The 26,531-nt window shown below is 48.8% G+C and overlaps 1 protein-coding gene across 1 annotated transcript in view; it reads right to left on the bottom strand.

The window, feature by feature from the left end:
* Window positions 1–26,531, bottom strand: part of LOC144889309 (uncharacterized) — a 35,794-nt gene that overhangs the window by 6,180 nt on the left and 3,083 nt on the right. Inside the window, exon 2 of the mRNA XM_078769431.1 lies at window positions 7,168–7,258. Coding sequence (XP_078625557.1) covers window positions 7,168–7,243 — 76 coding nt within the window. The 5' untranslated portion in view covers window positions 7,244–7,258. The remainder of the gene's footprint in view (window positions 1–7,167; window positions 7,259–26,531) is intronic.

The following is a 26,531-nucleotide window of genomic DNA, read 5'->3' on the forward strand; positions in this document are numbered from 1 at the left end:
CCTATGACACGGGTGAGTGCTCTCACATCTCGAGCAAAGGCTACCTGCGTGTGCTTTGTCTGTTCATGGTGTTTTAGTTCAGTTTTCCTAATTCTTTTTTCTGTTGTGGCCTCGAACTTATAGATCAGTTTGGCCATCTCTGGACCAGACACCATCCATCGGCGCAAAGCTGCAGCATTCTCCGTAAGACCTACAGCCCCTCCATCACCTTTCACCAATGCATTATTTTGCTCGTGTGCCTGGTCTAAGGCTATGGCAGAGAATGCACGTGTAGTCTTCTTCATGGTGAAGTTTCCTGCCAGAAACTGTGCGTATACAGTTGGATGCTTTGTTGCAAGTGTCACCATGTCGCGCAAGTGAACTGGGATCCACCTGGCATAGTTTGTATGTCCCAAGGCGAAGAACCATGGTACAAGCTTGGTCAGAGCATCAGTGTACAGTTGGAAGTTTCCTTCACGGACGGATCTCACATAGATCAGGACTGCCAGTTCTAGCTGCATAATTAGGAACCAGAACTGAAACTGTGGACTTGCATTGGCATGTTCACCGCACCAGTCATCTAGTGGTATCGTATCCTGTCCCTCATCTAGTCCACTGGTGTACTGGCTGTAGGCTTCCTTCAGGAGAAGATAGAGAGTACTGGCTGTGACTTGGTGTGCTCGTCGTGTGCGTGTCACATGGGTCACTTTCAGGAAGGAATCAGCAGTACCACTTGTAGCAACCCCTGCAAGCATCAGAACGCCTGTCCACCCACTGCTATCCAGAAGGTCACCGAGGGTTTTCCATGCTGCCATCTCAATATGGAGTCCACCAAAGACCATGACGAAGTGATCTTCTCCGTGTGTTTCTGGCCATCTCCATTGGATCTGTTTGGCAAGTGTGTACAGTGGCTGATCAAGTGTGATTACAGGGATCTGACCTGGATTCAGAATATCGATTGCTTTCTTGATGACATCCATGGAGTGACGAATCATTGCCACAGATTTTGCCTGGTCATAGAAGAGAGGCAGCAATGAAGTTAAGGCCACACTACACTCTGGTTCTTCTGGAATAGACTGCTTGCTGGCATGGTATCCAGCCCATGATACTGTCTCGTCTCCCTTAAGTGGTGCGTCAGATAGCACTGTCTTCTCCATCTGCTCCAGCCACCTGTCAAAATGCAAGATAATGAACACAATTAAGAACAAACAAGTCCACACAAGTTAACAAGTCTTGGTTATTTAGGTACACATATAACTGTCCACAGTTCAAACACAATAATCAGTTACCTGTACTCAATCTGCATTGCTTCAGGGATGAGTTGGCAGTTGCTTTTGTTGGGACCCGCTAGCTTGGGTACAGGTGGGTCACATTTACCCAGAACAACTGGAGGTACGATGGTGTATGACTGTGGCAGGTGTGCATCTGTTGTTGATGTGTCATCTGGGTTTACCCGTTGAACTCCACGGCTATCGCTATTTGGGTGCTGGAAAAGTGAAATGCCAGTGCCATGGAAGGAGTCGTGGGCACTTGTTGAACTGGGGTTATGATCATTGTTATCCACTGCCCCAGTTGTGAAGAGGTCACTTTTTAGCTCAGGGGGGCAAACTGTACCCTCATTTTGGAAGAAACGGCAGATTCTGTTCCCCAAGTCCGTGGAGATGCTAAGCACCCTGTCATAGGAGATCGAGAGACCCAGGTTGAACATAGTATCAACCAGGTCTCTTTTTCGAGTCTTTGTGTGGATAAGGGTGCCCAGGTACACAGGCAGGGGAGTCTCCCGATTGTGACTGTGCCTCGTGGACGTGGTAGTACTGCTACTCTCTCTGCGGCGTGAGTAACTGTTGAACATAAGGAGTTGTGAGATTGTGAGAGTAGGTGTTGATACCGACGAGTGGCTTGACTGCTCTTGGATGTTAGGACCATTCAAGATCATAGAAACTAGTGATACAAGCGAATTAGGTACCGAATGTTCTTGGCAGTGGGCTTCAAATGAACCACTAAATGTTGAGTTCATTTTCAACATGTCTCTACGAACTATATTTGCGGCTCTAGCAGGACAAACTCCATCACTGTCAGTGTCGTGATCACATGCCTTCTGAAGGGCTGAGCCAACATCCTGGTTGAAAGCAAGCAGAATATCTCGACCGGACATGTGCTCCTCTAGGTCTGGAAAATATGTCATGATTCGATCTTTGAGTTTGGTGGAGTGGACACGCCTGGTCAAGACTGTTCCAAGCTGTTCCAGCCTGGTGGTGTATAGTCTTGCTAGGTCTACCAGCTTGAACACTGGTGTCACAAGAGCATCTGTGCGGGCATCATCGATGTAGGACACTAGCTCTCCAAGTGCTATACCGTGATTGATATCATCTTGTTCATTCAGTGTTGTGCTTGTGGCCCTTGCTTTGTTATAAAGTGACACCAGACACTTCACGTGGTACTGTGCATCTTGTGCTATAAGGTCACCTGCACTCAGTTTAGCAAGAAGTGCCTGATCTCCTAGTTTCAGGGCAGCTGTCCTGACATGTTTATCGAGGTCGAAGGTGGAAGCTTTTCGCAGAGAATTAGTACCCGCTGGTTTGTCACAAAAGAAACACTTTTCAGGCTGTGGCTGTGTGTGGTCGACATGTACTCTGTGACGGGTGTACTTTCTTGAGACACTTGCGGTTTCTTCACTAGACGTTTCTCTTTTTTGTGCCCGATGCAGTTCAGTTTTGTTGTATTTCAGTCTGCATGAATCATGCCACTTAGCCTTGTGGCTCTGGAAGGTTGACTGGATACCTTCACCATCGTCCAGGCGGGACAGTTCTAGAGATTTTGGCAGGCAGCCCATCTGGCTGAAGGTGAGGAGATAATCTGCAAGAGTTTGGTATCCGGACCCTGTGGTTCGCTTGGAATCAGCTGGACAGGCAAGGGCCTCATCGGTGACCTCCTGACATAACACACACTTCTCCCAATCTGTCAGATAAGGCATGTTTGTTCCAGATGTACTAGGGCTTTGGGGGTCTAATAGCTTGAAATTTTTGTTGGCCATTGTCAATTAAGCATTATCCACCACCACCATCCAAACAATATACAAATTGGGAACCAAATCTAGGTAGCTACTACAGTCAATGAGCGAAGGTGCAGTGCAGTCGAGTTATCATCTGAAAAAGAAATACATACATTATTATCATAAATATAGTAATTCGCTTTCGTAACTTTTCACTAGCCTTGCATTGTTCCTTATAGTCACCTAGTCTATGATAGGAAAGTTCATAAAGCTACATCAAAGTTGTTCATATAAAGGTATTGAACCAAAATTACACCCAGGAGAAATCAGATAGTCATGCAAAGTTAAATAATTAAACCGCTAGACCAGTCCTGTCTATTGCAATGGTAAACCATTTGTTCTGCCCCTTATAGGCCACCGTAGATTCCAATTTTGAACCCAGTATGAAGGTATTGCATAGCATGTACATGACAATTTATAATATGCTCATTACATTGTGTTTCAATAGCAGCACAAATGACAAGTCTGAAATAATAGGTAAATATGTCCTTCTTAGCCGCCATTTTGTAAAATGGCCGCCATTTTGGGCCAAGGAGAAATCTGAAATGCCCCTACATCCAAATTTCACTGTAAGGGTATGCCCTAACTGTGTGCCAAGTTTCATGCTTGTATCATCAAAGGCACAATTCTACCACAATTCTTCACATATCTGCCGGACTATTAAGTAACTTATGAGGGGTCAAATAAGGGTTTTTCATGATTCTGAGTTGATTGTTAACATTTATATTTCACCACAGACACTCCTTTGTGGAAAAATAATTTCTAAATATATCTCATTTTCTACTTTGCAGGACATGGAGTCTCGCAATATGGATGAAGACGTTACTCCACCTGTGCTCAATTGCTTCATCTGTGCACGCTCGGATACACCAGCTGAAAGGCTCATACAGGCAACTCCAAAGGGATACTCAACTTTATTGAAACAAGCAGAAACTGTCGAAAATGTTACTGTTGTGCAACGTATGAAGGAGGCTCAAAAGGAAGGAAAACTGAGGTACCACCAGAAATGTAAAAATGATCTGTACAACAACTTTGTTGCAACCACCAAGAAGTCAGCTCAAGCATCAAAGGCAGAGAAAGAGTCATCAAAGTTGAAGAGAAGACGCACTACTTGTGAGTTCAGTTCATCAACTGGCTGCAGTTCTAGAAGATCACAGTCAGTTGACCTCCTGTATAAGGATGTATGCATTCTTTGCAACCAACCAGCCCAGCTCTACAAAAATAATCCAGCACAAGCTAGAAAGAAATACAGAGTGCCAGATAATTTGACTGCAGATACACTGAAGGCAAGCTTGCTGAAGACAGCACGGAGTCGCGGGGATGACTGGGGCACTGAAGTCACTGGACGCCTGGAAGGGATCAACGACTTGGTAGCAGAAGAAACACTGTACCATTTGCGATGCAAACTTATGTTTGCGAGAGGTGACAGTTTGTCCACGACTGATGAGGAAGGAAAAAGGAAGAGAGGACAGAGGAGTATTGATGGAGCGAGAGGCAGTTTTTATTGAATTCTGCGAATGGTTAGACTCAGAATTAGAGCATGGGGTAATGAACATGGACCAAGTCCATGAAAAGCTGCACAGGAGTTTGATCAGTCACCAGAGAAGAGCCTTTCTTATTCAAAGCATTGGCTAAAGATAAAACTTCTAGAGAAATACGAAGACACCTTGTATTTCACAACACAGGAAAGAAGGGCAGATGTACTCTGTCTCAAAGATGGCACCGACAATATTCTGCGAGAGCATCATGCTAATCTTGACCATGGAGATGAGAAGACTCAGATCATAAAGACGGCACTCAAGTTCATATCCAATGATATTGCCTTGATTGATTTAGGTCCAAAGTCATACCCCACCACACACAGTATGACTGACATCGATAGTCAGCTGACACTTGTTCCTGCAAGCCTTCAGATGTTCTTGAGACCGATTGTCAAGACAGACGCCCCCGCGACTCCGTGCTGTCTTCAGCAAGCTTGCCTTCAGTGTATCTGCAGTCAAATTATCTGGCACTCTGTATTTCCTTCTAGCTTGTGCTGGATTATTTTTGTAGAGCTGGGCTGGTTGGTTGCAAAGAATGCATACATCCTTATACAGGAGGTCAACTGACTGTGATCTTCTAGAACTGCAGCCAGTTGATGAACTGAACTCACAAGTAGTGCGTCTTCTCTTCAACTTTGATGACTCTTTCTCTGCCTTTGATGCTTGAGCTGACTTCTTGGTGGTTGCAACAAAGTTGTTGTACAGATCATTTTTACATTTCTGGTGGTACCTCAGTTTTCCTTCCTTTTGAGCCTCCTTCATACGTTCCACAACAGTAACATTTTCGACAGTTTCTGCTTGTTTCAATAAAGTTGAGTATCCCTTTGGAGTTGCCTGTATGAGCCTTTCAGCTGGTGTATCCGAGCGTGCACAGATGGAGCAATTGAGCACAGGTGGAGTAACGTCTTCATCCATATTGCTAGACTCCATGTCCTGCAAAGTAGAAAATGAGATATATTTAGAAATTATTTTTCCACAAAGGAGTGTCTGTGGTGAAATATAAATGTTAACAATCAACTCAGAATCATGAAAAACCCTTATTTGACCCCTCATAAGTTACTTAAGGGCCGATTTAAAAAAATAAAAATTCTCGAAAATAATTTTTCGGTACCCGAATTCAACAGCTTTTTTTCTGGGTTTCCCAGGGGAGTTGACCTTCAACATTTTAACACATGTTATTACACACCTTTACAAACATATTGGTGAAGAAATTTTTTGATAACAATTTAGTTAACAGATTTGTGAAATATCTCATAAAATGCCCTTACTAAATGTCAAAGTGCATTTATTCTCTCGAAATTTTTACAAAATAAGTAAAAATGAAAAGTCCATAGAACTCCAATATTGTGAGATAGAATTGTGAGGCATAGATGTGGGGGAGGGCATAAAACAATTTCTAGTGTTGAAAGTTCCCAAGAGCAGTGAGCTCCATCATTAGGACTCCTTCACAGAATTACAGTTCATTGACTGAGATGGGAGAACCTACATGAAGGACAACAGTCTCAGCAGCACTTCACAAACCTAGGCTTTACAGGAGAGAGGCCAGACAGAAGCCACTCCTGAGAAAAAGGCACATGGCAGCACACCTGGAGTATGCAAAAATGCACATAAAAGACAAGGGCATGAGGCTAAAGTTTCTGTGGTATGACGAGATGAAAATTGAACTCTTTGGCATGAATGCAAAGCGCTACGTCTGGCGGAACCAAGCACACACAGCTCATCACCCATCTAACACCATCGCTATCGTGAAGCATGGTGAAAGCAGTATCATGCTATGGGGATGCTTTTCAGCGGCAGGGACTGGGAGATTTGTAAGGATACAGGGAAGAATGAATGGAGCCAAGTACAGGCAAATGCTTGAGGAGAACCTGCTTCAGAGTGCAAAAGACCTAAGACTGCGGTGAAGATTATCATTCCAACAGGACAATGCCCCAAGCATATAGCCAAAGCAACACTGAAATATCTTCTGAACAAGAATGTGAAAGTCCTCGAGTTACCCAGCCAAAGCTCAGACTTGAATCCCATTGAGAATCTGTGGAAAGACTTGAAGATTGCTGTTCACCAACGCTTCCCAACCAACTTGACAGAGCTTGATCAAATCTGCAAGGAAGAATAGGAGAAACTCTCCAAATCCAGATGGGCAAAGCTGATACAGACATACCCAAGAATACTCGAATCTGTAATCGCTGCCACAGGCGGTTCTACGAAGAACTGACTCGGGGGCTTGAATACTTGTGTAAATTATATATTTCTGCATATCATTTTAAATAATTTTGTAAAAATTTCTAAAGGAAAAATTCCACTTTGACATTGTGGGGTATTTTGTGTAGATCAGTGACAAAAAAAAAAATCTCAATTAAATCCATTTTAAATTCAGGCTGTAACAACAAAAAGTGAAAAAGGTCAAGGGGTGTAAATATGTTCTGAAGGTAATGTTTCAATGATAAACTGGTCGAACGTAGTACAATAGATAACTAGACCACCCAACGTGCAAATAAAGCATTAGATATGGAAACAAGGAAGGAAGCAGGCAGTTGAAAGAGTGGCAGACATCTGGAACATGTTGAGCAAGCACTCCCACGTCTGTTCGCTCACCTTTTCGAGAAAGAAAATGCTGTGAACTCTCCACTTGCATCAAAGAGTTTTCAACCCTTTCCCGAGCCCCCATCATTCAAAAAACGGCCACCTTAGAAAAACGGCACAGAGGACACAATGATGTGATCACAATCACACAAACCACACAAACCACACAAACACACACACTTCAACTACGTTTGGACGACCAGGCTCTGGAGCTTGGTGGGACTTTTGCGCCCCGTGCTGCCGGGTGGGAAGCCGCAAGCTTTGACGGACCTCCTCCTTTGAAGCACCATCCCTTGATGGGAGAGTGAGGTGAGATTGAGGATTCAAGCTATGTGAGGCGACTTCGGAATGCACAGCACATTTGATGGTTGCGGAGGGCCGTGCATGTGGCACCCGAGATCACGTGGATAGTCTGGGACGAGGCTTGGCCTGGCGGCTTGCTGGGTTTCTCCGACTTCGTCATGCTGGGAGCGAGGGCCTGGGATTTGGTGACTACGTTTTAAACAATGTTGTGGCTGCAGGGAACAAAGCTCTGTTTGACCCAGTCATGTCCCAAATACAACAGTTTAGTGGGTGGCTTTGGTAGGGGGAGTGGGATGCGCCCATGGCTTGATGGGTTTTACCGGCTCTAGCCCGTCAAGGAAGACATGCGCACAGGGAGGAGGGGGGGCTGAGATTTGGCGGGCACCAGTGGAAGGGGGGGGGGGGGGAGAAGCTGAGATTTGGCGGACCCGAGTGGAATGGGGGAGGCTGAGAATTGGCGAACCCGAGTGGAAGGGGGCTCAGAGATTTGGAGGACACAAGTGGAAAGGGGGCCCTGATATTTGGAGGACCCGAGTGGAAAGGGAGCATGGGTCGATGGGTCGTGATTTGCAGAATTTGACACACATGCATGGGTCGTGATTTGCATGTACCCATTCACGATTGGCTTTGGTTTTGCTGTTGCATGTTTTTTGTTTTGTTTTGCGTGCCATCATACGCTGTGTATTGCATGCACACAGATTATTTTACGAGTCATATACATATTTTGCTCAGATTGTATTGTATACAACCGTTATCTGTGCAATGCTGTGTACACGCATCTTGTACATGACATATTTTGCGCGCGCGCGCACACACACACACACACACACACACACACACACACACACACACACACACACACACACACACACACACACACACACACACACACACACACACACACACACACACACACACACACACACACACACACACACACACACACACACACACACACACACACACTTGCGGTTTTTAGAACCTTCACATGTAAATTTAGTAGTAAATTCCCTTATAAATAAACCCCTGTGTACATTTCCCCTTAATTGGCTGTTAATTGAAATAAGTGCACCTTAGTTAGTCCATGTACAACACGTAGCGAATCATAGAACCTCTCTATAGTTATATCATTATTCTGTGTTCCAGGTAAGGCTGTGTTTCCAATAGTTGACTCTCCGTTGCATCAAATCAAATAAGATAGGATCCCTTACAATATCCCCATGGCCTCCTAAAAGCGCCAGTATGGCAGCGTTCGCCACTACTGCTTTGGGTTGTTTTCAGCGTCTGCAAAACTCCATTGCCCTTGAGGTCATTACGGAGAAGAAGGGCGTGGCCCCACCTCATCATCCAAGGTGGAGCCAGGGAGCCCCCTAACGACCAACCAGGAATCGGTGGGCATGGCTTGAGAGGGCGAGGACAAAAAGATCTAGCAGGTTCGTGAAGGTTCCACGGGGGTGGATATAAAACCCTGGGCGCAAGGCCCCCACCAGACGATGCATGAGGCAGAGACGCGCAGACGAGCAAGGAGAAGGTACGAGCGGATGAGCTTCAGAGGCACACGAGAAAGGAGCACTGGAGAGACGCATAAGGAGGCTGACGACCGGGGGTTTTCGCGACTGAACCAAGAACAAGTGCGTGCCCGCGGGACACCAACGGCGTGCCGCGATTCCCGGACCTCCCTGCCACCCGTTCTGTGGACCGTCTGCCTTCTCATCCCTCCAGCCATTCCTGCCCGAGAACCCCCATTAGTGTACGTGAGTTTGTCCTGTTTGTCTTGTCCATGGGAATAAGTTAAGCCTGTTTAAGAATTGCGCTGTGTCTTCTGTAAATTACTTTCGTTTCTTTGCTTCTCCTTTGGTTCCTTTGGTTGTGTAAATAGTTAATAATAAATACCTGTTCCTCCTTACTTTGGTTTCTTTCTCATCCGATCGCTTTAATGATTTCCCGATTGAGTACCTGTGGCACGATTTTGGCCGAACCGCTTCGCAATCGGGTTTAGTCATTGTTAACGGCTCGCGCCGCAGTTCGCTTCGCTCAGCGCAATCCATCAATTATGCTGCGGCACGGGCGGGAGTATTTCCTCACTGACGGCCGGTGGTAATACTTAGGTATTAAGACTAATTGGGCTTACGACCCTACGTACCATCGGCCGGAAGTGACGTCATACTTCCAGGACCGGCGGAGATGGCCAGCTTAACAGGACAAGGGGATTAACCCACCCCCCCCCTTGCTAATGGGAGTGCCATCCCCCGGATCCGTAACAATTGGTGTCGGGGAGTGGGATTTGGTCCCGAAACAAATTTTAAATCCATCGGAAAAAATTTGGTCAAAATTTGGAGCGGCCGAAATTTTGTTTAACATTCAAATTAAATCGTGCATTGCACATTCAAATTCAAATTAAATCATCTGCTCCAAATCCCTGGTGTTGGGCTAGCGGCTAGGGTGCCGGCTTAGGATCCTAGGATCCTGGGTTCGAATCTCGGTCGATCGCCGAATTAATGCCAGGGGGGTTGACTCAGCCTGTCATCCTTCCGAGGTCGACTAATTGAGTACCAGTTCACTGGTAATTCCCTGTTTGTCGTTGAAGGCGGCAAAAAGGGTTGGCGTCAGGAAGGGCATCCGGCGGTAAAACATTGCTTCAAAAAGGGGACCAAAAAACAACAACTACCACGGTCCCCGAAAAGGCCAACCCTCGCTTTGCGGGGAAAAATGGCCTCTAAACGGTGGGTTTTTTTTTTTAATTCAAATTAAATCGTGCCATGGATGATGAAGGTGATCGGATGCCGGTAGGGGAGTTAGAAGAGGAGTTAGAGGTAACCCAGGACCACAGGGAGGAATTGGGAGTAATGGAGGAGGAAGGCAATGAGGATGTGATTGAGGGGGTTTCAGACGCACAAGATGGCGGCCTCGTGCACGAGGTTTCAGGCCCACAAAATGGCGGCGCCGCGGAGGCCGAGGCCGCGGCGGCGGCTGGGGCCGCTGTGCCAATCGGGTTTGATTTTAGATTATTCCTGACCCAACTGGATGCAAAGATGGATAAAATGAGGGACGAAGCGAGGGGTACCAGTGCCCAAATTGGGAAGTTGGACAGTAAATTTGGGGGATTGGGAAATCAAATCGGGGGGCGAGAAGCCAAATTTGAGGGTTTAGACAACAAGTTTGAGAGTTTAGACAACGGGATGAAAGGGGTGAAGAATGGGTTAACGGGGCTAGAAGACATGATGGAAGGCAAATTGAGGGAAATAGGGGAGCAATCCGCCCGGGAAATTAAGCAGATGGGGAATCAGATAGAGGAGGTGAAAATCGGGTTGGAAACTAAATTGGATGCCCAAAGGAATGATTTGGAGCAGATGAGGGCGGCATCTACCAAAGAGATGGGAGAGATGGGGGAGGATATAAGGCGCGGAGTGGGCGAAGAGGTTGCGGGGGTACGCGAGGAGGTAAAGCGGGGTGAGGAGCGCATGGAGAAAGTGGTGAGGAACAGTACGGCTAGGTTACAGGGGGGAATAGAAGACCTGACGCGGGGAGTAGAGCAGCTGACGGTGGGACAAAAGGAGTTAGGGGAGCAGGTGGAAAAGAACACAGCGGTGATAGGAGAGTTGAAAGCGACACAAAAAGAGATTTAAAAAAACAACTGATAGCGACAAAGAAGGAATGTCAGATGGTACACGAGGGGTTGACGAAGAGGTTAGAAGAGGTGACTGAGGCAATGGAGACAAAAGAACGGGAAGTCAGGACGCACATAGAAATGACCAAGGTGGCGCTAGAGGGAGAAATTGAAGGGGCGCACCGGGAAATAAAGGAGGTGAGACAAAAATTAGAGGAAGTGGAAGAGGGGGTAAGTGAAATTAAGAAGAGACGGAGGGAGACTAAAAAGGAGATAAAGGAGGAGGTGATGGAATTGGAGCAAGGTTTGTGCTCACAGTGTGATGATGTGCTTACTGACCAAATAAAGAGTTTGCAGGTGGCGGAGGAGGAGCGGAGGAGAAGAGGTGCCGAGGTGAGTGGCGATATGCTCGGGAATGTATATGGTGTGAGGGGAGATTCAGTGAGCTTGTGTGTTGGTCTAGACCCGGGCATTCGTGAAAGGCCGGTGAGGTGTGCGACAGGTGCAGAGTGTGTGGAAATAGGATGTGTGCAAGGAGGTCCGATTATGGGGAATGCGAGGGGTATTGGTGAGCAAGGCTGTGCGGGTATGGAGTGGGCAGCGGGTTGCGGAGGGGTGACCCAGGCATCGACACCGACAGGGGTAGTGTTCAGAGGGACAGGGGACGCACGAGAGCCCCCCGGGAATAGTGTACTGTGGGGGCCCGAACGGTTCGGCCCCGCGCTGACCCCGCAAGGAGCGACGCATGGGGTCCGGCCTTCGGGAGCCCACAAGGTCCCACTCGCGCCGTATGACGGCAAGAGTGATCTGAGGGCGTATCTGGCGCAGTTTGAATACGTATGAAGAGGCAACGGTTGGAATCCAGACGAAGGTGGAGTACACCTTATGGGGGCAATGCGCGGCGCGGCGGCGGAGGTGCTGACAGCTTTACCACCGGGTGCTCTCACCCTGCCAGCCCTCCGCGCGGCCTTAATTAATCGTTTTGGTATTGAACAGCAAAGCGAGCTTGTTAAAGCTCAGCTTGCTCAGCGAAAACGCAAGCCCCAGGAGATCATCGGGGAACTTGCCCATGACATTCGCCACGCAGTGGGAATCACACACGCAGACATGGCAGCGAGTTCCCAGGAAAGCCTGGCGCTGGATCACTTTATCCAGGCTCTTCCGGATCTGGAGCTCCGACAACAGCTCGCCATGTGGTGCCCGCAGACCATGAGCCAGGCGGCCGACGCTGCAGCCCGTTGGGAGGCAGCGAGGCCCCTGGCCTGGGGAGGCGAGCGCCACACAGTGGCGGTGCGTCAGGTAGGGCCCGTGACGGGTGGCGGCCCCCCTAGGGGGCCCGCCCCCGAAGGGGGCCCTGACCTGGAGAGCATGGTCCGGAGGCTGGTGTACCGGCGCCTGGCGGGATCTGGACCATGGCAGGCGGCCCCGGCGGTGGCACCCGGTGGGCCACGGCATAGTACACCAATTCAGACATTTAGGGGGGGGGGGGGGGAATTTGGAATATCGGGGGCAAGCACCTTACCAGGTAAGGTGTTATAATTGTGCTCGGCTGGGTCACCGTGCGTGGGGGTGTCGAGCTCCGCGCCGGGATGCTCCCCGACAGCCGATGCCCTCAACTCCGCCCCGTATAGATCGGCCTAGCCGACCTCAAACACCGCCCCCCCCCCCCCCCTCCGCCAGAGCCCGGGAAACTAGAAGGTGCCGAGCATGCAGGGCGGTGTTCGGCAATAGGGGATGGAGGAGAGCCCTCATTGACGTGACAGGTCATTCATTGTGGCCAAATTGGAACAGGTAGCCTCACAATTCGATGCAAAATTGCCGGCGTGGGGGTAGACGCCGCTGTGGACACAGGAGCCAGCGCCACGATCATCAGCCCTGTGATCCTTAATTCGAGTGCAGATGGCTGGGATAACATCCAGCGTCTGGAAAAGCATAGTTTGCAGCTGGCTACCGGGGTAACGGCCCCAATCATAGGGTGTGGTTTTGTGACCCTCAAGTTGGGATCAGTAAAGAGAGAGATAGAGGTTTGGGTGGCGGAGGTGTGCGACCCATGCTTAATAGGGTTGGATTTGTTGACTGCCAGCGGGTGTAAAATCTACTTGTGCCGGGGGATCCTGCAAGTGGGAGTGGAAGAGCTATCATTGGAGGGGGTGAGCACGGCCGAGAGGGTGGAGCTGTAGGCTCCTGAGGCCGTGATCATCCCTCCGGGGGCCAAGGCCATAGTGCCGGTCCGATGGTTAGCTCGCCCGACATGGCAGGAGTCCTGCGGCCTGGTCGAACCGGTGGCGGCGCGATACATACCTGGCTTAATCGTGGGCCGCACCCTTGTAAAAACGGATGGGCCGGTGGTAGCCGTCCGGGTAATTAACATTAGCACGGAACCACGCACTATAGTGAGGGGCACGAAGGTAGCTGGCTGCACCCCAGTTAGAGAAGTCGCGTTAGTGAGGGGCGAGAACGTCCAGCTGAGCCGGCCCCAGAGGGAGCCTTCAATAAGTAGTAGGAATTGGCCCGATCCCATTTGCGAGATGGTAAACCGGAGTAGTGTAGAGTTGGAGGAGACCAAGCGGGAGGCCTTACACAAATTAATTGAGACCCATTTGGACATCTTCTCCTTGTCCTCCGAGGATATTGGCTGTACGGGCCTGGTGAAACATCAGATCCACACCGGTGAGGCCCGGCCTATTCGTCAGCCCGCCCGACGGCTCCCTTGGAGCAAGAGGGAGGAAGCTGACGAGCAGGTAGAAAAGATGCTCGATGCAGGCGTCATCGAGCCATCGGGAAGTCCTTGGATGTCACCAGTTGTGTTGGTTAAAAGAAAGATGGAACCACCCGGTTTTGTGTGTACTTTCGCCAACTAAACAACGTGACACTCAAAGACTCGTATCCCCTGCCAAGAATTGACGATACCCCCGATGCCGTTGCGGGCTCAAATTGGTTCTCAACCTTGGACCTCAAGAGTGGGTATTGGCAGGTGGAGATGGATGGGGCAGGGAAGGAGAAAACGGCATTTTCCACAGGTAAGGGGCTGTATCAGTTCACTGTGATGCCATTTGGTTTGTGTAACGCCCCCGCCACCTTTGAACGATTGATGGAGCATGTGCTGGGCGGCATGCCATGGCAATCATGCCTGGTGTACCTGGATGACGTCCTGGTGCATGCTAAAACATTTCCCCAAGCCATAGCTAATTTGGACCAGGTGTTTGGGTGCCTCAGACGGGCAGGGTTGAAGTTGAGCCCGAGTAAGTGCACTTTGTTTGCTAAGGAAGTGGCCTATCTAGGTCACGTCATTGGTCAAGAGGGGGTAAAAACAGACCCAGGCAAAATTACAGCAGTAGAGGAGTGGCCCGCACCGCGTAACGTCAAGGAGGTGCGGGGATTTTTGGGACTCTGCTCCTACTACCGGCGTTTTGTGGCGAAATTTGCGGAGTTGGCCCGTCCCCTCCACCGGCTTACGGAGAAGGGGACGCGATTTAATTGGACAAGGGAGTGCCAAGAGGCCTTCCTAAAATTGAAGGGGTGTTTGACATCCGCACCCATTCCAGCTTACCCCACTAGTGACGGGACCTTTACCCTGGACACGGATGCAAGGCAGGAAGGATTGGGCGCAGTTTTGTCCCAGACACAGGAGGGCGTGGAGAGAGTGATTGCTTATTATAGTCGGGCCTTAAGTAGGCCCGAACAAAATTATTGCGTCACCCGCAAGGAATTATTGGCTATGCTGGCTGCCATGAACCATTTCCACCCGTACCTGTACGGGCGGAAATTTTTGGTTTGAACTGACCATTCCTCCTTGCAATGGCTCCTTTGGTTCAAGGAACCGGAGGGCCAAATTGCAAGGTGGTTGGAAAAGTTGCAGCAGTACGATTTTAATGTGACCCATAGGGCCGGGAAGGCCCATGGTAATGCGGACGCACTCTCTCAGCGTCCTTGTCTGGGGGAAAACTGCAAATTTTGTGCGAGACACGAGGAGAGGGAGCAATTGGGCGATTCCGCCCCGATCCTCGTCGTCCGTCCAACACGGGTGAAAAGGCCAATTTTGCCACTAACCCCAGATGAAGAATTTGGAACTTTGGCATGGAGCACGGCCCAGCAGGAGGATCCCGTCCTGGGACCGGTGTACAAATGGGTCAAATTGGGGCAAAGACCTAAGGGGGAAGAGGTCACCCCCCTCGGGGCGCAAACAAAGGCGTATTGGGCTCAGTGGCAGACCCTAGAAATGAAAAGTAACATCTTGTATCGCAAGTGGGTGGAGGTTCCCTCTGAGAGAACTTCCTGGCTGGTGATAGTCCCTGACAAATTTAAGAACGTCATATTACAACAGCTGCATGGTACCCGCTCCGGCGGCCATTTGGGCAGGACAAAGACAACATCTCGCGTCCGCCGGAAGTTATATTGGGTGAATATGGGGCGCGACATACAGGACTGGTGTCGGAGATGCGACGCCTGTTCTGCCAAAAAGGGACCAGCACGGAGGGATGAGGGCCCCCCTTCAATTACACCAGGTGGGGGCCCCCCTTGAGCGGGTGGCGAGATGGATATTCTAGGACCGCTACCCCGCACCCGCCAAGGTAATAAATACATCCTCGTAGTTATGGACTATTTCACCAAGTGGCCGGAGGCCTATGCCCTCCCCAACTAAGAAGCCGGGGTCGTCGCACAGGCCTTCGTGGAAGGATTTGTATGTCGGCATGGGATTCCGGAGGAGCTGCACAACGACCAGGGATGAAATTTTGAAAGCCAATTGTTAAAAGATGTGTGCAAGCTCCTGTCAATTAGAAAGACAAGGACTTGAGACAAGGGATGGTGGAAAGACAAGGACTTGAGACCTCAATCTGACGGGATGGTGGAAAGGTTCAACCGAACCCTGGTTCAACAATTGGCACTATTTACCACCACCCGTCAGGACGACTGGGACGAACATCTCGCGTGTTTGTTAATGGCCTACCGAACCAGCCAGCACGGGGCCATCGCATGTAGTCCAGTGCTGCTTATGTACGGGCGGAAGTTGCGGGCTCCTGCCGATCTGCTATGCGGTCCCGTGCTAGAAACCCCCGATAGACCGCCGGGGGAGGGCTATGCACATCACCTGGAGGAAGGCATGGAGAGGGTCCATGCCTTCGTACGCCGCCAGCTTCAGCTGGCGGGTGCCAAGATGAAGCGCAGGTACAACCACCGGAGCCAGGGGTCAGTATTCTCCGGGGATGATTTGGTTCTTCAATCCCCGGAGGCGGAAGGCAGGTGCCCCAAACCCACCTCGCCTTGGCAGGGCCCGGGGGTTGTCCTGGCGCAAATTTTTGACGTGGTCATTAAGATCAAGATGGGACCACGAGCCCTCCCTCGGATCGTCCATACCGACCGAGTGAGACCCTACACAGGCGAACAGGCACCCTCATGGATCGCCTTGGCCTGGACCCAGTACCTCTAATTGTGGGGGCTCATAGTTCAGAGGACTGAGGGGAGTAGTGTTGGGGAATGGTACCCTACATGGAGGAATGGTAGTTTGACCATTCCTCACATAGGGCCCATTAGCATTTGTTTAGGGGGATGGCGGTGATAGGCACATGGGGGTGCCAGCAATGGTTACCTCCATGGGGCACCGAAGCTAGCCGAGGGAGGGTTCGGATAATGTTAGGGATTTAGCAGACTGTAGAAGACATGAGAATTAAGTAGTGACATTGTACCTATAGTGGGGACATAGGTAGCTTAGCTGGTTGATAATGACAAGGGAGTGCTTAGTGTAACGGGCCGACGGGGAAGCACGAGTTTTAGGGGAAATTATTCAGCTAGATGATGCTGTGTGTTTGGTGAGGAATTGTGTGTTGAGGCAAATGGAATTGTGTGGGTGAGAAAATAAAAGGAATTGTGTTGAGGTGTATGGAAAAAGGTGTGTGAGCGCAAAAGGTGTGCGAGACAAAAGTGGTGTGCAAAATAAATGGTGTGTGAGAATATTTGGTATGGAATGCATGGTGCGAAGGATTGAATGGGGGAAGAGTGGAACCCATTCGCGAAAGCCCGGGGTGGGTAGTGTAAAGCCAGGTAGAGGGCACAGGCAAAATTTGTATGGATATTGACACCTGTGGTGCAGGTAGTAGAAAGCAGTGTTTTTGTTGGGTGCACGAGTCAGTGAATGGCTGGGCGTGTGGCTTAATTGGTGCGTGCGGTTATTGGGGCACTCCGCCACTGGTAGTTTGTCGGCCAGGTGAGGCCGCAGGTAGGCTCTGGGAGCCAGTTAGGGTAGTTGTGAGTTGTTGAGTGGGGCCCGAGGATCCCAGGAGAGGACCCGGGTTGCACAATGCAAAGGTGGGCATCAGGGGGGTAAAGAGCCAGTCGGGGCCTTCCCCAGTTGAGGTAGTCGCAGGAGCAGGTAAGCTCGGGTGGCGACTTCAGTGGCGGAGGTGCGCAGGTAGGTCGACCTGCTGGTAGAGCCACACGACCCAGCCCCGAAATTGTGCAAGGGCACAGAGTGAAAATTTGTGGGAGTGAGAAGCAAATTTCGAGGGCACCACAAGGTGGACAATGGGAATTCGGGTTTTTAGAACCACATAGTTTAAAGAGGCCGATTGGCAGGGCACGACCCCGGGTAGGTTAAAAGTAAATGTCAGTAGTGTAGTTAGGAGATGAGAAATCCCTTCGCATCATCCACAGCCAGTCACCAAGGAGGACGACGCTCCACACCAGGGCTCTGTGAACTGTTTGAGTAAGTGAGACGCATCGTGACGTGATGAGACATTGTGTTTGTTCCATTCCTTCCTTCCTGGGAGGGACTGGGAGACGAATTTGAAATAGAGGGGGGATATTGGAGACAAGACGTAGAGACAAATTTGTAAATACAAGGAAGGGCTCGGGTAGTGTAAGCCGAAGATGGGGGGTACGGACGGCTAGGGACGAGCCTGCTCTGCTCGCTCTTCCACGCCCCTTGCGCTGCATTACCGTGTTTGCTGCGGGCCGTTGTGCCCTTTCCGCTTTGCTGGTCGTGCTTTGTCTCTCCCCCCACCCCAGGACCATTTTGGAGGTGGAACTGTGCAGCACCATTGACCTGTGCAGCATCCCTGCTACACTTTGTTACATCTGTGCAGCTGAACTGCACCGCACTTTGCTGCCATATCCTTGTTATAACTTTGTTGCACCTGTGCAGCACTTTGCTGCCACACACACTTTGCTGCACCTTATTACACTTCTGGACCACAAGTCTTGTGGCCTTACACCTCTGCTGTGCAGCACCTCTGCAGCATCACCTTGCATCTTCGGACCACTTGTTTTGAGTGGCATTAATGTCACGCAGTCGGACCATATGAGGTTGGCCCTGCTTGGCAAAGAAATACAATAAACGCCTTTTTGTGCATTTTTATTATGGTGTGCTAGGGATGAGAGTTTTGTAAGGTAGATAGCCCTGAAGATCAGGAATGGCCTGTATGCTGGTCCGGGGGCTAGCCGGTTTGATAGGCACACAGAAGAAGCAAGAAGCAAGAAGCAAGCAGCAAGTGTTATGAATTCTTTAGTGTGTTTTGTGTGTTTGCTGTGCTTTCTCTCCCCTCCAACCTTCTCTTCCAAAAAGGACAGGTCCTGGGGTCATAGAATTGTAAATAAATTAAGTTTTTTTTGTGCTTGTAAATATAAGATGCTGCCCACAGGCTATGTGTTTAGTTTGACAAATTCTGGATTCGGTTAGTTGTGGGCGTGATTCTGTTAGATAGCTACTCAACGCAATAGGGGGGGACATATTTAGTGTTTTAAAACTGTCGCATACACGGGTTAAAGTAAATGTTAGGGAGACCCACACCTGTATGTCACATGTAAAAGTAAAATTAATTTTGCATATCATTCTCAAAACCGGTCGTTCCATTTTTGTTGGGTTCGACTCGGGGACAAGTCTGACGAGGGAGCGGGGTCGTGTTGCAGTTTTGAGTTTGTACAATAAAATTAAAGGTTAATTTTCCCCCTCTTGGTTTAGTCACACTACAACACGTAGCCTCGCGATAGTTCAGCTATTTCTTCGTATGTGTAAGCATAGTCCTTTTCCTGTGTTAGTTTAGCGTTGAGTGGAATAATGAGAGTTAGGTCCCTTCCATTGCCTTATGCCGCCTCGATACTGTGGTTTTGGGCACAAATTAACATGAGGCAGGCCTGACAAGTCGAGGCAAGACCGAAGGAAGGCGGAGGAGAAGCCGACGGTAAGAGCGCGCCGCCAATCAGGGCTCGAAGGGAGTGGCTTAGCACTGCGTCAAAAGGCGTGGTTAGAACATTCGAGCGAGCTAAGGGGGTTGACAATATAACCCGTTGCGCGAAGCCCCCAACCTGAGTTATGAGGGGAGAGGCGCGCGTTGAACAAGTTATGAGAATGGCATGCGCTGGGTTGTGAACAAGTTCGAGAGTTCTGAGTTGTGAGAAGGGAGAGGCGCTTGTTGAATGAGTTTAGAGAGAAGACGCGCATGAACCAAGTTATAAGGCGCTCTTACAACTTAAACGCTCGGTTGAGCTTGAGGCAGAGCCTCTATCGAGTTACGCGAGTGAGAGCGCGCCGGTAATTAATCGCGCTGTGAGAAACAGCCTGCCTGCTCTGCCCTTTGTTCGAGAGACGCGCTGCAAGGATTCCTCCCGCCACCTGCTTGCCTTCATCGAGGGACGGTGCTGTGACCGGGGAGAGCCACGCCGGGCGAAGCCGTTCCTGGATGACCAAGTCGGCACGTTCGGCGAGTGAACATCATCCTTCCCTCAATTTCCCCCTGTGAGTGTGCTCGGGCCCGTGTCTGGGGATAAATTAAGACTGTAAAAGACTGCTCTGTGTCTTCGCCTTGCACATAATAGTGTGAATAATTATTAAACCTGTGTTCTTCCTTTTATTCGACCGTCTCGTCCCTTCCATCTATTGACTAAGCGTGGTACGAATAAAACCGCTCTAATCGGGTTCCAATACCAAAGGTAACTGCACGGACCACGTGGTACGCAATCCGCTCGGTGTACTCAAATTACGCGTGGCTCGTGTGAGGCTTGATTCCCTGCTTCCGCGGCGGCGCAGGTACTTAGGTACGTGCGAACATCGTCCCGGAACCCTACCCTGCGTTTGCCCGGGAGTGGCGATTCAAGTCTCTCGGTTGCACCGACCCAAAAAAGAACAAGGGGCTTAATCTCCCCTTGGTAGGGGCAGGAGGGTCGCGCGAAAACCGTAATATATATATATATACATATATATATATATATAATGGTATCTGTAATCTGGTTCTCCAACCTAATGAGCGGCCAGCATGACGTCATCGCCATGCATGTCCGCATTGCCTGCAAAGCTCCAGAGGAACCATCTAGCAGTGCGTCATTACGGATTATAAATTCAGATACTGTCACAAGTGCATGCAAAACTCACAGTTACCGACCTGGTTTCGCCCTTGTTGGGGCTTCATCAGGGCAACGCAGTGAGGCTTTCCATACACTTGTAACTCTGTGAACCTTTCGGTTTTTATATCAGTCAATATGCGACCCCCATATCATCAGTGGAGAACCGCCAGCAAGGTGTCCCATACAGCAGCTACTGCACCTTGCTGGGAGCGATAAGCACCGCCTGCCACACGGTAACGTTATCTCTGGTATCCAATCATCATATGGAGTCGACCTGGTTGCGGTTGGGAGTTACTAATAATGGTATCTGTAATCTGGTTCTCCAACCTAATGAGCGGACAGCATGACGTCATCGCCATGCATGTCCGCATTGCCGGCAAAGCTCCAGAGGAACCATCTAGCAGTGCGTCATTACGGATTATAAATTCAGATACTGTCACTACGGCGGCTGTATGGGACACCTTGCTGGTGGTTCTCCACTGATGATATGGGGGTCGCATATTGACTGGTATAAAAACCTAAAGGTTCACAGAGTTACAAGTGTATGGAAAGCCTCACTGCGTTGCCCTGATGAAGCCCCAACAAGGGCGAAACCAGGTTGGTAACTGAGTTTTGCATGCACTTGTGACAGTATCTGAATTTATAATCTGTAATGACGCACTGCTAGATGGTTCCTCTGGAGCTTTGCAGGCAATGCGGACATGCATGGCGATGACGTCATGCTGTCCGCTCATTAGGTTGGAGAACCAGATTACAGATACCATTATTAGTAACTCCCAACCGCAACCAGGTCGACTCCATATGATGAGTGGATACCAGAGATAACGTTACCGTGTGGCAGGCAGCGCTTATCGCTCCCAGCAAGGTGCAGTAGCTGCTGTATGGGACACCTTGCTGGCGGTTCGGTTCTCCACTGATGATATGGGGGTCGCATATTGACTGATGTGTGTGTATATATATATATATATATATATATATATATATATATATATATATCTGTGCAGTGTCTGTGTTGTCTTGTGTTGTCTTGTCACTGAACTACTCCCTCAAACTATTATGAAATCGTACCAAACTTCTGGTATGCACCTATCTCTGCCATCGGTATGTCCTAAGGGTATTTTTTCGAAAATTTTCCAATTTTTCTTTTTTTTGGGGGGGAATTTTTTCCAGGAAAAAAAACAATTCAACTTAGGTTTTCAGCTTCAATTGTTTATCAAATGTAATATCACGTATATTACAAATACATTTATGCATTATGAGTTTGAATTACGATTGGTGTAAACCATGACAAAACAGCAACCTTACAGTTGCTGTATACAGTTGCAGCAACCATACAGTTGATTGGTGTGAATCATAGTCATTTATCTAAATATCTACATATCTGTGCAGTGTCTGTTGTCACTGAACTACTCCCTGAAACTTTTGTTTCCTTGGTTGTGAAGTGTTTTTAATAACGTGGTGGTGGTTTTGAATGACGTGGTGGTGAGGTATTTTGAATTATGTGGTGGTGAGGTGCTTTTAAATCACGTGGTGGTGAGGTGTTTTGAATTATGTGGTGGTGAGGTGTTTTGGATTACGTGGTGGTGAGGTGTTTTGGATTACGTGGTGGTGAGGTGTTTTGGATTACGTGGTGATGAGGTGTTTTGGATTACGTGGTGATGGTGTTTTAAATTTGGTGGGGGTGAGGTGTTTTAAATTACGTGGGGGTGAGGTGTATTAAACTACTTGGTGGTGAGGCGTTTTAAATTAGGTGGGGTGAGGTGTTTTGAATTACGTGGTGGTGAGGTGTTTTTATATCACGTGGTGGTGAGGTGTCTTTGAATTATGTGGTGGAGATGTGTTTTGAATTATGCGGTAGTGAGGTGTTTTAAATTACTTGGTGGTGAGGTGTTTTAAATTACTTGGTGGTGAGGTGTTTTAAATTATGCGGTAGTGAGGTGTTTTAAATTACTTGGTGGTGAGGTGTTTTAAATTACGTGGGCGTGAGGCGTTTTAAATTACGTGGTGGTGAGGTGTTTTGAATGTGGTGGTGAGGTGTTTTGAATTATGTGGTGGTGAGGTGTTTTGAATTATGTGGTGGTGAGATGTTTTGAATTACGTGGTGGTCAGGTGTTTTGAATTACGTGGTGGTGAGGTGTAATCGTCCCAAACTTCCAGTCTGCACCTACCCCTCCCGTATGTATGTGCTGAGGGGTTCTTTTTTGAATTTTATATATATTTTTTCAACCCTAAATCTTCAACCTAAATTGCTTTTTAAAATGTAATATCACAAACACTACAAATAAATTTGTGCAAAATAATTGTTTGTATTATGATTGGTGTAAATCATAACACAGCAACTCAGGTACATTCATTATCCTCAGCTAAAATAAGCCCGTTCCTCAGTAACGAAGTGTGGTGAGGCGAGCGCAGCGAGCCGAGCCAAGCTATTATATACATATATATATATATATATTGTTGCGGTTTTAGAACCCACACTTGTATATAAACTCTTGTAAATATCCCATTATTAAAAGGTTAAAGGTATCACCCCTAGTTAGGCCACAAGCAACACGTAGGCCACCATAGGACTTATTTCATTAGTATGTGTTTTAGATAAGGCCGTGTTTCCAATAGTTGAATCTGCGTTGCGTCGATCAAATAAGAGTAGGCCCATTTCATTCCGTCCATTTTGCGACCTCTCTCTCCAAGTGACGCCATTACGCGCCCCTTCAGTCGGTGCCTCATGACCCCTCCCAATTCTGTTACGCGCCTTTGTTAGCGCTCGCTCAACGCCGCCATAAGACACGCGGTAAGGCCCGGAAAAAGGAGGCGGAGCGCCAAGAAGGTGTGGCATGTCAACCAGCCGTCAAGGGCGTGGCCGGTAAGCCCTCACCAGCCAACCAGGGCTGAGGTAACATCGCTGGCAGGCGTGGCTTTTTGTTTTGGCTCGCGGAGTAATCGTGCGAAGTTATAAAAAGGCGAGCGCAAAGCCTGTTGAGGGACTACTTGTCGGGAGCGCGCTGATTGAATTGTAAACGGACTTTTGGCGGGAGAGCGCGCCGATTGCATTGTAAAAGGACTTTTGTCGGGAGGGCGCGCTGATTGCATTGTAAAAGGACTACTTGTCGGGAGCGCTGGTTGCTTCAAAAGACTGATACGGAGCGCACATTTGGGAGAGGACTCACTCGCTGGCGCTGATAAGAGAACTTGTAAGAGGGGGCGTGTAGCACGAACGTGCAAATATCACGTACAAAGGACACCAGCTTCCCCCCCGCTATATATAAGGTCCGGTCGCGTTCCAAGATACGCGGAGCTGCCTGCCGGGTTTCGCCGCTGGACTGGAGCCTGTACCTCATCACCGGACCCTCTACCTGACCATCCACCAGCTACAATCCACGTGTGTGTGTATCTTTATCTGGGGTCCTAAGTTAAGACTGCATAAGACTGCATAAGACTGCCCTGTGTGCAGCTTCTTCCTCTTCCTTTCCTGTACATCCTTTAGTTTCCTCTTCTCTTGTATATTTGTTAATAAACCCATCTTTGTTCTTCCTAACTTCTGGTTTCCTCTCCATCCGATCACATCCGTCCTTTCTTCCATTGGGTAAACGTGGCACGATTGGAAACCGCTTAGAATCGGGTCTAGTCATTTGTTAATAGCTCGGATCGCGGATTGCTATCCGCTCGGCATTGTCCATCACATCCGTGGTTCGAGCGGGAGTTATTCCCTCGTTTCCGGCCGGCGTTGGTACTTAGGTAGCAGCGAACCCCGAGGCCTAGCAAACCCTACCTAACGCCGCGCCGGGAAGGACGTTAGAACTTCCAGGACTCGGGACGGCCAGCTAAAAAGACAAGGGGATTAACCCCCCCTTGATAAGGGGAGCGCCGACCCCCGAGATCCGTAACAATATATATATACACATATATACACATATATATATATATATATATATATATATATATATCTATATTATAATAGCCGTAGATGATTCTGTCTGTCTGTCTGTATCTGTTGGGTGTCTGTCCGGGGTGTGGCTTACTCGGTTTGCAGAGTAGCTCCACCCATAGCTCCACCCATTCTGGGAGTGGCTATAAACAATATATATATAGTTGTGGATATGAGGATTGTGTTTTTTTTATTGTGTTTTTATTGTATAGTAAATTGTTGTTAAAATATCGCCCTCCTTGCTCCAGTGTTGTATAAAGATCAAAGGGCGTTCCCATAGTTAGTTCCATAAAGCATACATGAAGGACACCATAATATCCCTGTTCAGTAGTTTATTTCCTTATTCTGTGTATTAGGTTAAGGCTTTGTCTTCCATTAATTGAAATACTCCATTGCACCAAGTGAAATAAGATAGATCCCTTCATTCCCATTCCCAAAACCTCCATTTCCAACTGCGTCATTGCCAAGCCTCAATTGCCACCTGCACTGGGCAGTTTGTCAGGTTTGCTACAGCTGTGGATTGTTGATTTCGCCCCAAAACCACCATTAGCCACGAGGTAAGGTCGGGGAAGAAGGGCGTGCCCGCCCATCGTCATCAAGGGTGGAGTCAGAGGGCCTGTGCCCACCAATCAGGGCTGAAGCGAGCTCACCGGGGGGCGTGTCCTGAAGGCCGGCGGCTTGATCGCCTGAGGCGCTATAAAAGCGCGCGTGCAAAGAGACGTGGTTGGACCAAAGAGAGACGTGCATGGACCAAAGAGAGACGTGCAAAGAGACGTGGTTGGACCAAGCGAGAGACGTGCAAAGAAAGGCGCGTCAGAACGTTGGTTGGTGGTTGGTGGCGGAAAGAGAGTTGGTTACAAAAGAGAGTGGGAGAAGTAAAGAGAAGTGAGGCGGAGTGAGGCAGAGTGAAGCCAAGAAAGACAGCAAGCCTTGTGAGGGTTGAGTTGAGGAGGAGCACAAAAAGGGACACCAAGAGTTGCGTCGACGCCACCGAGGTTTTCCCGCCAAGAACGCGAGGAGTCGGAGCTGTCACCTCCAGCCCTGCCGTTTGCAGGGACCTGACCCTTCCTCCCCCTCCAGCCATCCACCTCCTGCCATTCCTATCATCATCCCCCGTGTAAGTGTGTTCATAGTCTGTCTTTTGTCTTGTCCCTGGGTATACGTAAGCTTGTATAAGTTAATATTTGCACTGTCACCTGCTTTTTCCATTTTCCCTGTATATAACCTTGACTGCCCCTTTTGCTTAGTGTGTGTAGATAATAAATCCTGTTACTCTTCTGTACATCTTCTTCTTGTTCCTCTTTACATTCGTTCGCTTTAGTCTTTTCCCCATTGAATATCTGTGGCGCGATTCGGCCAACGTTCAGGAATCGGGTTAGTCGGGGTAACTGTTAGGAGGGCCGCGGTGCCATCCGCTCGGCCAAACAACATCTTGTCCGCGGTCCGTAACAACACACACACACACACACAGACACACACACACACACACACACACACACACACACACACACACACACACACACACACACACACACACACACACACACACACACACACACACACACACACACACACACACACACACACACACACACGCGACCTGCCACTAGGCAACCATATATTTGCTTTGTGTGAAGGGTATCCAATTGTGTCTCATAGACAGAGCAGTACAAATGCTGAATCACATGGGTCACATTGCAATCGCATGACTTTCTGCGATAGCAGTCTTTAGAAACAACACAAAAGGTGCGTACATACATCTCAAAGCAATGAAATCCGAAATCAAAATACCTTATTGGCCATGGTGAATGCCAACTTGCATCAGAGGACAATTTGTTTTGAGAAATTGTCGATTTGTGACGAAAACAAAATTATATTCACATTTCACAACAGATGCACAAGGACCGTGCAACTGGAGACGTCACCATGGCGTTACTTTATAAACAAATGTCTATTATGAGGAACGAGACAAAATGTGTCCAATCTGGTAGCATGGCAACCGATACCAGCACATGATAAATTTAGTGCAAGGCCCGGATCACCCCCGAGCAAGTATTCAATCCAGCATGAGCTGGAGTTCCCTTGGGCCTTTTGGAATCTAGAGTTACCTGGTACTGTATGTACAATTGAGTTGGGAGAAGAAACGCTTTAAATACAAAATTATAATGAGGAACTGGGGGTTTGTCAGCACAATGACGAAAAACAAAG

Source organism: Myxine glutinosa, unplaced genomic scaffold (genome assembly GCF_964187855.1).
Source record: "Myxine glutinosa unplaced genomic scaffold, kmMyxGlut1.1 SCAFFOLD_2504, whole genome shotgun sequence".
Taxonomy (NCBI): domain Eukaryota; kingdom Metazoa; phylum Chordata; class Myxini; order Myxiniformes; family Myxinidae; genus Myxine; species Myxine glutinosa.